The 12,603-nt window shown below is 44.0% G+C and overlaps 1 protein-coding gene across 8 annotated transcripts in view; it reads right to left on the bottom strand.

Annotated features, from left to right (window-relative positions):
• The window catches only part of TBCE (tubulin folding cofactor E), a 359,490-nt gene that overhangs the window by 244,744 nt on the left and 102,143 nt on the right, over nt 1-12,603 (bottom strand). For all 8 annotated transcript variants that reach the window (XR_011321965.1, XR_011321966.1, XR_011321967.1 and 5 more), the window contains 2 exons: nt 4,148-4,318; nt 2,029-2,117 (listed from right to left, as the gene is read on the bottom strand). Coding sequence is in view for 4 of the 8 variants with exons in the window: in XM_069769489.1 (XP_069625590.1) it covers nt 2,029-2,117; nt 4,148-4,318 (260 nt within the window). In the remaining 4 variants the exon portion in view is untranslated. The remainder of the gene's footprint in view (nt 1-2,028; nt 2,118-4,147; nt 4,319-12,603) is intronic.

Raw genomic sequence — 12,603 nt, 5'->3', positions numbered from 1 at the left:
TGCGCACTGTAGTACTTTATGCTGCCCTCAACAGGGCAAATTAGTACGCCTGCGCAGGAGCCACAACAGAAGCAAGGAGGATGATGACATCGTATGAAGACGGGAGGCGCCGGACCCGGACCTGCGAAGCTCATCGGCCCCGAACCGGGACCACCCCTGGGTGAGTATAATCTAACTTGTTTTTCTTATCTTTCAGGTTACATCGGGGGCTTATCTACAGCATTACAGAATGCTGTAGATAAGCCCCTGATGCCGATGCCCACAGTTTATAGGGTCAAAATGAGGTGACAATAGATTCCCTTTAAGAAAATAAATCTCCAGAATGTTCACCATGTCAGGGGGATTATTTTAAGTATAAACACGGCGTAGTTACATGACCGCTTACGGAGAAATCCGTTCCTTGCATTTAGTTGGCTTAGATCCTAGAGATTTCAGTGAGTTATAGATCTCTTGGTGGACATCCGGAATATGTAACTTGTGTATGTGTCACCACCTGGGGTCAAATTATTCATCATGAAAACTCACATAAATCAGAAAGCGCATGGCTGCAAACAAAAAAGCTGAGCTCTGCTAATTAACATTCCTAAAGCAGGGGGGAAGAGATTGCCTGCAGGCTAAGGCCGGCCTCACACTAGTGAGTTTTACGGACGTATGAGCGCATTTAATACGTCCGTAAAACACGCATTCCACGCGGCCCAATTATTCTTTATGCCCCAGCTCCTATCTGCCGTATTTTACTGATCCGTATTATACGGATTTCTACGGCCGTAGAAAATCGCAGCATGCTGCGTTTGTCACCGTATTGCGCAAAAAAAAAAAAAAAAGCGCCAATGCAAGTCTATGGGGGCCCGAAAAATACGGATTACACACGGACTAGCAGTGTGACTTGCAAGAAATACGCAGCGGTGTTAGCGAGAAAAGTCGGCAATTGAATTACCGGCTTTAAGCTATCTCGCGCTGGATTAAAAAATCATATTATATATATATATATATATATATATATATATATATATATATATATATACACACACACATATATATATATATATATATATATATGTGTGTGTGTGTGTGTGTGTGTGTGTGTGTGTGTGTGTGTGTGTGTGTGTGTGTGTGTGTGTGTGTGTGTGTGTGTGTATATATATATATATATATATATACACACACACACATATACATAGAGTATATATGTTTTTGCCGCTCATTTACATTAATTTACAGTAATGAATATGCGGCTCCGCATATTCATTACTGTAAATGAGCGGCCCCACGTGACCGCTCATACAGTACAAGGTGCGGCCAGGACAGGACGCTGCGAGGGAGCCGGGAGCTGGGTAAGTATTTTAATCCCAGCGAGGGGGGGGGGGGGTGCACAGGGGGTGGGAGGGGGTTTGGGGACCTGGATTTGGATTTTACACACTATTATTCATATCTTCTCTACAGCAAACGCTGCTGCAGGGAAGATATGAATGGGGCTTCAGCACGATGCAGGGGACAGCGCTAAACTTTAGCGCTGTCTCCGGAACGGTGCGTGTGGCACCCAGTGGGCACACGGGCGGCACACGTGTGCCACACTGATGTGCCACAGAAACGCACCGGTACACGGACACATAATTCCAGTACCGATTTTTCCGCTACTGGAATTATCTGGACGTGTGAGACTGGCCTCAAACAAGATGTGTAAGAGTACTAATAGGGAACAGGAGTCACAAGTGTATAGCGAGTGTGTAGAAACAATGACCAGTAACTGAGTTGAGGCTCCACTGTTTCTTTAACAAAGCAGATGACTTCTTGATAGTAAATATTCAAGTAGAGATTTGCAACGAAGATGTACTGAAACACTATAAAATAAGAATCTAAGAGCAATGTGGAAATTTAATTTTTGCACTTGAAACACCTTCTAACATGTAAAACTGGATAACAATATGTGAAGACAAAATGTAAAAACAAAAAATACAAAAATATGTTATAATGCAATTTCCACAAAAGTAAAACGGTTTTAAAAGGAAAACTGTAGGAAAAGGATACTGGGACAGGAACGGTGTATCTCTCCCTTCTCACCAGCATCACTAACCAAACACTCTCGTAAAGAAATGTCAAGTAATGTGTTCAACTGACTGAAAAACAAAATAAAAATTAAAAGATTATTTTACACATGGTAATGTACAAATATATTGCATCCTTGCATCTGTATTTTTATAATTTCAGAAAAACAAAAACAGCAAAATTTCTTCTTGGCTGAATGATGTTTTATGTTCAATCTGTTTTATTAAACATTTTACAAACAAGGAATATAATACAGGTCCTTCTCAAAAAATTAGCATATAGTGTTAAATTTCAATATTTACCATAATGTAATGATTACAATTAAACTTTCATATATTATAGATTCATTATCCACCAACTGAAATTTGTCAGGTCTTTTATTGTTTTAATACTGATGATTTTGGCATACAACTCCTGATAACCCAAAAAACCTGTCTCAATAAATTAGCATATCAAGAAAAGGTTCTCTAAACGACCTATTACCCTAATCTTCTGAATCAACTAATTAACTCTAAACACATGCAAAAGATACCTGAGGCTTTTATAAACTCCCTGCCTGGTTCATTACTCAAAACCCCCATCATGGGTAAGACTAGCGACCTGACAGATGTCAAGAAGGCCATCATTGACACCCTCAAGCAAGAGGGTAAGACCCAGAAAGAAATTTCTCAACAAATAGGCTGTTCCCAGAGTGCTGTATCAAGGCACCTCAATGGTAAGTCTGTTGGAAGGAAACAATGTGGCAGAAAACGCTGTACAACGAGAAGAGGAGACCGGACCCTGAGGAAGATTGTGGAGAAGGACCGATTCCAGACCTTGGGAAACCTGAGGAAGCAGTGGACTGAGTCTGGTGTGGAAACATCCAGAGCCACCGTGCACAGGCGTGTGCAGGAAATGGGCTACAGGTGCCGCATTCCCCAGGTAAAGCCACTTTTGAGCTACAGAGAAGCAGCACTGGACTGTTGCTAAGTGGTCCCAAGTACTTTTTTCTGATGAAAGCAAATTTTGCATGTCATTCGGAAATCAAGGTGCCAGAGTCTGGAGGAAGACTGGGGAGAAGGAAATGCCAAAATGCCTGAAGTCCAGTGTCAAGTACCCACAGTCAGTGATGGTGTGGGGTGCCATGTCAGCTGCTGGTGTTGGTCCACTGTGTTTCATCAAGGGCAGGGTCAATGCAGCTAGCTATCAGGAGATTTTGGAGCACTTCATGCTTCCATCGGCTGAAATGCTTTATGGAGATGAAGATTTCATTTTTCAGCACGACCTGGCACCTGCTCACAGTGCCAAAACCACTGGTAAATGGTTTACTGACCATGGTATTACTGTGCTCAATTGGCCTGCCAACTCTCCTGACCTGAACCCCATAGAGAATCTGTGGGATATTGTGAAGAGAAAGTTGAGAGACGCAAGACCCAACACTCTGGATGAGCTTAAGGCCGCTATTGAAGCATCCTGGGCCTCCATAACATCTCAGCAGTGTCACAGGCTGATTGCCTCCATGCCACGCCGCATTGAAGCAGTCATTTCTGCCAAAGGATTCCCGACCAAGTATTGAGTGCATAACTGAACATTATTATTTGATGGTTTTTTTGTTTGTTATTAAAAAACACTTTTATTTGATTGGATGGGTGAAATATGCTAATTTATTGAGACAGGTTTTTTGGGTTATCAGGAGTTGTATGCCAAAATCATCAGTATTAAAACAATAAAAGACCTGACAAATTTCAGTTGGTGGATAATGAATCTGTAATATATGAAAGTTTAATTGTAATCATTACATTATGGTAAATAATGAAAGTTAACACTATATGCTAATTTTTTGAGAAGGACCTGTATATGAAAAATGGTAATATATAGAATCATAGAGAAAATTTAGTATTCAAAATGAGAATACCACTCAGTAAGTCAAACATAATATGGTGGACAATAACAGAAAGCATATGGCGAACGCCAACAAGGTATTTAATAAAGAAAGAAGAGGAGAAAGAAAGAAAAAAAAGGGAATTAATAAAAGAAGTTTTAAGTGGAGGGAGAGCAGATAGCAGTCGGCATTGCAATAATTTATTCCCAAGGTTTTAGTACACAAGAAAATAAGGCTAACCTTTGCTCCTCTTGAACAGATTCAAATCCAACAAGTTCCACAGTCTTCTTCCCAATCACTATTTTTTCATCCCATTCCGTATTTGGACCATAACGCTTTGTCATTCCAGTTAAGAAACTGACACCAAAATTTGCCTTCTTAGGTCTTACAAAAGATGCTCCTGTGGGATGGCTACAAGTTTTACACAGGGAGAAAAAAGTAAACAAATCAAAAATAACTTCAGAGTAAGGGGTGTTTTAACGTGTAGGTCATAAATCAATAGTACACATGAAAATAAGCAACTTTGCAACATATCTTCACTGAAGACAGGTCTTTACATAACGGAGATAGAGGATGACAGTTGCTGCTCATAAGATTCTAGGTAGACGGGAGGGCAGGTGGGAGGAACTAGGAGCTGAAGACACAGACTTCCTGCTGCAAGCTCTTATGAGACAACAGTTAAACTTAAGATATCTCTAGGCTATTGATGTCAATCAAGTAAAAGAAAAATATGGTTAGTATAATAGCATTCACACTACATTCTTCAGTTACATTCCTCAGTCTGGCATCTCTAACCCCTTCATGACAGGGAATTTTTTTTTTTTTTTTTTTTTTTAGAGCTTTCCTCTTTTTCCCCCACCTTTCCTTCTAGAGCCATACAGTTTTAAGTTTTACATCAACATATCCATTTGAAGTACTGCAAGGAAACAAAGAAAGTAATGCAGCACTCATGCGAGCACCACATACAGGCTGCAGTTTACTGACAATTTTCAGTGATTCAGGATCTTATCCGTACAGAACATTTGAGTATAACCTTGGTGCTGTTAACCTTCGGATCTCGTTGGTTATTATTATTATTATTATTATTATTTATTGTTATAGCGCCATTTATTCCATGGCGCTTTACATGTGAGGAGGGGTATACATAATGAAAACAAGTACAATAATCTTAAACAATACAAGTCATAACTGGTACAGGAGGAATGAGGACCCTGCCCGCGAGGGCTCACAATTGGTTGCTATATCCATTTGTAGACTTGACTGTTTTTTTTTTTGTTTTTTTTTGGGGGGGGGGGCAAGTTGTAACATGAAACACCACCATTCACTTTACAATATAATGTATTGAAAATAGGAGAACAATCTAGGTGGGAAGAAATGGTGAAAAAAAATAACGTTCCCCATATATTTTTGGGGGTTCAGTTTTGGAAAAATGACCTGGTATTATTAATCTCCAGGTCAATAAGACTGCAAACTTTTTTACCATTTTGTCGGAACTGTAACGGTATTTTTCAATGGACCTGTCTGAAGGCTTGGAAAAAGTGAGCGATGAGCTGTCAGTTTAATGGTTACAATTTTTTATTTCTTCGTTATTTTAACAGGAACAAAATATGGATGATTCAAACGTTCATATCATAAAACGAAAAAAAAAATATTTTTTTTTTCTTTCATTTTTGCTTTATTTATTTTTTTAGTCCCATTACAGGACTTGCATCTGTGATCATTTGAATGCTAGTTCATTGTTGTTATCCCATGCAGCTGTACATAGTCAGCAGTCTAACAGTGCTTCCATGTACTGCAAGCTGTTATCTCCCCTTCCCTTCCCCTTCCATGTTTGTGAAAAGTTTCATCATGGATGCCATTTTATTTACCCAAGGGCAAATTCAGATGTCTGAGAAACATTGTCCGTGTATGGACTGTGATGAATGACCTGGCAATGGGTCTCCCAACCTTAACAAAACAGCCTCATATACACCTATAAGGCTGTTGAGTTTGGGTGACTCGACGACAGTCCGTACATCATAGTCATTAACCTGTCACCCCGTTTTTTCAGATTGAGATAAAAATACCGTTAAATAGGGCCTGAGCTGTGCGTTACAATAGTGTATTTTGTGTACCCTGATTCCCCACCTATGCTGCCGAAATACCTTACCAAAGTCGCCGTTTTCGCCTGTCAATCAGGCTGGTCTGGTCAGATGGGCGTGGTGACATCGCTGTTTCTTCCCCCAGATCTTGCATATCTTTCCGTTGGTGGCGTAGTGGTTTGCGCATGCCCAACTGCTGAATCCACTGCGCAGGTGAAGAAAAAACGCGCGATCGGCGCTATTTCCCTGGTGATCGGTGGGGGGGGCCATCTTCCTGAGGCCGCGCATGCGCAAATGGAGTCCTCTACAGCCCGGGGCTTCAGGAAAATGGCCGCCGGATGCCGCGCATGCGCAGATGGAGATCGCGGTGGCCAATTTCCTGAAGCCGATATGCGAACTCGTTTTTTCTTCACCTGTGCAGTGGATTCAGCAGTTGGGCATGTGCAAACCACTACGCCACCAACGGAAAGATATGCAAGATCTGGGGGAAGAAACAGCGATGTCACCACGCCCATCTGACCAGGCCAGCCTGATTGACAGGCGAAAACGGCGACTTTGGTAAGGTATTTCGGCAGCATAGGTGGGGAATCAGGGTACACAAAATACACTATTGTAACGCACAGCTCAGGCCCTATTTAACAGTATTTTTATCTCATACTGAAAAAACGGGGTGACAGGTTCCCTTTAACCCCTCTGTGACCTTGGACGTACTATCCCGTCGAAGTGCCCTGGGCCTATCTGACCCTTGACGGGATAGTACGTCATGCCCTTTAATGCGATACCACGACTTAAGTCGCGGTGATCGCATTAAAATTCCGACGCCATCTTTCCGACGCCAATCGCAGGGCACCACGCGGTATTACCGCGCAGTGCCCTGCCGGAACCTGCGTGGATCGGTGCTCTAATAGCACCGATCCTAGGATAGGATAGGATAGGACACAGTGCAGGCCCAGCAGGGCCTGCAGGAGCCAATTGGCGCGATCGATGTCATCGTCGATCGCGCCAATCACAGGGCGCAGGGCGATCACGCTGTGACCGCTCTGTGCCCTGCAGGTGACCTGGCTGTGACCTGCCTAGGATGGCGCGAACAGATCCGATCCTAGGCAGGTCACAGCCAGGTCACCAGGAAAGCTCTGATTGGTGGGATCGATGTTATGGTCGATCCCACCAATGACAGGTCACAGCAGCAGCATGACCGCTCTGTGACCTGTCTGTGTCACCTGTGTCACCTGCCTGACCTGTGTATGACCGCTCTGCAGGGGTCCTCACTCTAGCGGAGGATTCCTACAGAGCGGTCATACTGCTGGATCTCCTGGCTTGATCTCTCTGCTGGATCTACCTTCTGTGCTGGGTATTGTGGTGCCACAGCAGCCTGTAGCACCACAATCCCTGCTAAAGAAAGAAGACAACTAAACGTAAGTTTTATCCCTGATCCCTGCCCAATCCCCGTTCATCCACCCCAATCCCCCCTTCCCCCTCTTTTTACCCCCTCCACCCCCATTTGTGCCGCCTCCGTGCGCACATTTAGTAGCCGCCGAGCGTTGATTGGTGACGCAGTTCACCGATCAACGCTCGCGCTCGCTTTTTTTCCCTCACCCCCGTTGCGCCAACTCCGTACACACATTCCGCAGCCGCCAAAGTTTGATAAGTGACGCAGTTCACTTATCAGAGTTTGTGCCTGCCGTTTTCCTTTTTTTTTTTTTTTTTCACCCCCCTTTTGCGCCACCTGACTACAACCGTACGTTTTGATCACTGATCCCTGCCCAATCCCCACTTCCACCCCCATCTCCCTTCCCCCTCTTTTTACCCCCCTTTGCACCTCCTTCCGTGCGCCCATTTAACAGCCGCCGAACGTTGATTGGTGACGCAGTTCACCGATCAACGCTCGCGCTCGCTTTTTTTCCCTCACCCCCGTTGCCTCAACTCCGTACACACATCCCGCAGCCGCCAAAGTTTGATAAGTGACGCAGTTCACCGATCAACTCTCGCGCTCGCCTTTTTCCCCTCAGCCTTTTTGCGCAACCTCCGTACACACATCCCGCAGCCGCCAAACTTTTATAAGTGACGCAGTTCTCTTATCAGAGTTTGTGTCTGCCTTTTTTTTTTTTTTTTTTACAGGTTTTTCTTCTCCTTTTAGCATTTTCTTTTCAGATAAGTTTGCACAAATCACTATCCCCCCACACATACACATACAGTCATCAATAAAGTGCACCCAATCACCATATTCACACAAAAATGTCCCGCTCGTCCCGTTCGTCCCAACAGCGCTATTCATTGGAGGAGGCATATGCTTTCCTTGCCTCCGACACTGATTGCAAGGGAGAGGATCCCACTTTTCTTTACTTTTCTGATTCTTCATCCTCTTCCTCCTCCTCCTCCCCCTCTTCCTCCTCGGGTCCTGCGGAACCACCACGCAGACGCCCCAGGACAGAAGATGAGGCAGCCCCCACCACTCCTGAACCACTGCGGAACCCACATGTACCTCGCCACCCGAAAATTACGAGCCACTGATTCCTGATTTTGTGGCAGAATCAGGAATCAAGTTTGACACCACGGGCCTCACAGAAACAGACTTTTTCAAAGTCTTTTTCTCTGAGGATTTTATTAACCTCATGGTGGAGCAAACTAATTTGTATGCTCGTCAATTTTTGGAGCAAAACCCCGGTACATCATTTTCCAACTGGTCTCCTGTAGACGCAGTTGAAATGATGCAGTTTTGGGGCCTGGTCCTCCACATGGGGATCGTGAAGAAGCCAGAAATGCGGCAATATTGGAGTGTAGATGTTTTATATAACACTCCAGTATTCCGAATGGCCATGGTTCGGAGACGTTTTGAGGCCATCCATAAATTCCTGCATTATTCCGATAATGCACAGTGTCCCGCACGAGATGACCCCAACTTTGACCGTCTGTTCAAAGTTCGGCCGGTCATCGAACACTTCAACAAAAAGTTTTCTGAAGTGTACGTGCCCAAAAGGGACATCTGTGTGGATGAGTCCTTGGTCCATTTTAAGGGGCGGCTCGGATTCCGTCAATACCTGCCCAACAGAAGGGCCAGGTACGGAATCAAACTCTACAAGCTGTGTGAGAGTGCCTCAGGGTACATCCACAGGTTTAGAGTGTATGAAGGGAAGGACAGCAGGATTGAACCCCCTGAGTGTCCTCCTGTCCTGGGAGTGAGTGGGAAGATCGTGTGGGATTTGGTGCACCCACTGCTGGATAAAAGATTATCACCTCTATACTGATAACTTTTATACCAGCATCCCACTCTACAAATCCCTCTCTGCGCGAGGTACTGCAGCCTGCGGTACTGTGCGCAAAAATCAGAGAGGCCTCCCAAAGACGCTACTTCGGCAGATGCTCAGAAAAGGTGAGAGCAAGGCCCAATGTAGCGACCACCTGCTGGTGGTCAAGTACAAGGACAAGAGGGATGTCCTTCTCTTGACCACCATACATGGTGATGGCAGAGCCCTCAGCACTGTACGGGGTACCTCTACACAGGTCTGCAAACCGGACTGTGTACTGGGCTACAACAAAAGCATGGGGGGGGTTGATCTCTCTGATCAACTCCTCCAACCATACAGTGCTTTGAGAAAGGCCAAGGTGTGGTACAAAAAGTTGGCCGTCCACATCGTACAAATGGCAATGCTCAACGCTTTCCTGCTGTTACGATGTGCACGCCACACCGATACGTCGTACCTTCAGTTCCAGGAGGTAGTGGTTAAGGCCCTGATATTTGGTACTCCGGAAGGAGAGGGCCCCAGTTCTTCCGGAACTGAAGGTGCTCGTATCGTACCAGGCCAGCATTTTCCGGGGGTGGTCCCGCCAACCGGCAGAAAAGGTAAGCCGCAAAAAAGGTGCCGAGTGTGTTACAAAAGGGGAATACGCAAGGACACCATTTATCAATGCGACACCTGCCCCGAAAAACCTGGCCTGTGTATGAAGGATTGCTTCAGATTGTACCACACCTCCATGCACTACTAATTTACTTTACAAGAAAGCGTACATTAGTTCCAAAAAGGGGGCACATCTAGATAAGTTCCTTGGGGGGGGGGGGGGGGGGTTCAGGTTCCAAAATGATGTCACTTGTGGGTTTTTTTTACTGTTTAGGCACATCAGGGGCTCTGCAAACGGAACATGACGACCGCAGACCATTTCATCAAAGTCTGCATTCCAAAACGTCACAACTTCCCTTTCGAGCCCCAACATGTGCCTAAACAGTTTTTTCCCACATATGGAGTACCAGCGTAATCAGGACAATTTGGACAACAACTTTTGATGTCCAATTTCTCCTGTTACCTTTGGGAAAATTAAAAATTGGGGACTAAAATATCATTTTTGTGGGAAAAAATAGGATTTTTTATTTTCACGCCTGGGCATTATAAACTTTAGTGAAGCACGTGGGGGTTCAAAATTCTCACCAAACACCTAGATAAGTTCCTTAGGGGGTACAGTTTCCAAAATGGGGTCACTTGTGGGGGTTTTCTACTGTTTAGTCACATCAGGGGCTCTGCAAATGGAACATGATGCCAGCAGAACATTCCATCAAAGTCTGCATTCAAAAACGTCACTACTTCCCTTTCGAGCCCCAACGTGTGCCCAAACAGTAGATCCTCCCCACATATGGGGTATCAGCGTACTCAGGACAAATTGGACAACAACTTTTCGGGTCCAATTTCTCCTGGTACCCTTGGGAAAATTAAAAATTGGGGACTAAAATATCATTTTTGTGGGAAAAAATAGGATTTTGTATTTTCACGCCTGGGCATTACAAACTTTAGTGAAGCACATGGGGGTTCAAAATTCTCACCAAACACCTAGATAAGTTCCTTAGGGGGTACAGTTTCCAAAATGGGGTCACTTGTGGGGGGTTTCTACTGTTTAGTCACATCAGGGGCTCTGCAAATGGAACATGATGCCAGCAGAACATTCCATCAAAGTCTGCATTCCAAAACGTCACTACTTCCCTTTCGAGCCCCAACGTGTGCCCAAACAGTAGATCCTCCCCACATATGGGGTATCAGCGTACTCAGGACAAATTGGACAACAACTTTTGGGGTCCAATTTCTCCTGGTACCCTTGGGAAAATTAAAAATTGGGGACTAAAATATCATTTTTGTAGGAAAAAATAGGATTTTTTATTTTCACGCCTGGGCATTATAAACTTTAGTGAAGCACGTGGGGGTTCAAAATTCTCACCACACAACTAGATAAGTTCCTTAGAGGGTCTAGTTTCCAAAATGGGGTCACTTGTGGGAGGTTTCCACTGTTTAGGCACATCAGGGGCTCGCCAAACGTGACATGGCGTCTGATCTCAATTCCAGCCAAATTTAGCTTGAAAAAGTCAAACGGCGCTCCTTTCCTTCTGAGCTCTGCCATGCGCCCAAACAGTGGTTCCCCCCCACATATGGGGTATCAGCGTACTCAGGACAAATTGGACCACAACTTTTGGGGTCTAATTTCTCCTTTTACCCTTGAGAAAATAAAAAATTGGGGACTAAACGATCATGTTTGTGGAAAAAATAGGAATTTTTTTTTCACGCCCGGGCGTTATAAACTTTCGTGAAGCACTTGGGGGATAAAAGTGCTCATGACACATCTATATAAGTTCCTTAGGGGGTCTAGTTTCCAAAATGGGGTCACTTGTGGGGGGTTTCCACTGTTTAGGCACATCAAGGGCTTGCCAAACGCAACATGGCGTCCGATCTCAATTCCAGCCAAATTTAGCTTGAAAAAGTCAAACGGCGCTCCTTTCCTTCTGAGCCCTGCCATGCGCCCAAAAAGTGGTTCCCCCTCACATGTGGGGTATCAGCGTACTCAGCATAAATTGGACAACAACTTTTGAGGTCCATTTTCTCTTTTTACCCTTGGGAAATTAAAAAGATTATTGCTGAAAGATCATTTTTGTGACTAAAAAGTAAAATGTTAATTTTTTCCTTCCATGTTGCTTCTGCTGCTGTGAATCACCTGAAGGGTTAATAAACTTCTTGAATGTGGTTTTGAGCACCTTGAGGGGTGCAGTTTTTAGAATGGTGTCGCTTTTGGGTATTTTCTGTCATATAGACCCCTCAAAATGACTTCAAATGTGAGGTGGTCCCTAAAAAAAATGGTTTTGTAAATTTTGTTGTAAAAATGAGAAATTGCTGGTCAAATTTTAACCCCTATAACTTCCTTGAAAAAAAAAAGTTTGTTTCAAAAATTGTGCTGATGTAAAGTAGACATGTGGGAAATGTTATTTATTAACTATATTGTGTCACATAACTCTCTGGTTTAACAGAATAAAAATTCAAAGTTGGAAAATTGTGAAATTTTCAAAATTTTCGCCAAATTTCCGTTTTTTTCACAAATAAACGCAAGTTATATTGAAGAAATTTTAGCACTATCATGAAGTACAATATGTTACAAGAAAACAATCTCAAAATCGCTAAGATCCGTTGAAGCGTTTCGGAGTTATAACCTCATAAAGGGACAGTGGTCAGAATTGTAAAAATTGGCCTGGTCATTGACGTGCAAACCACCCTTGGGGGTAAAGGGGTTAAGCAAACCCAGACATGCGGAGCGACCATGCATTCTTTTTAGGTTAACTGGGTTTTTTAGCCATTGTACCCTAAGAAG

This window comes from Ranitomeya imitator, chromosome 5 (genome assembly GCF_032444005.1).
Source record: "Ranitomeya imitator isolate aRanImi1 chromosome 5, aRanImi1.pri, whole genome shotgun sequence".
NCBI classification, from domain to species: domain Eukaryota; kingdom Metazoa; phylum Chordata; class Amphibia; order Anura; family Dendrobatidae; genus Ranitomeya; species Ranitomeya imitator.
Note: the sequence above shows the minus strand (reverse complement) of the source record. Positions and strands in the feature narration are given on the sequence as shown.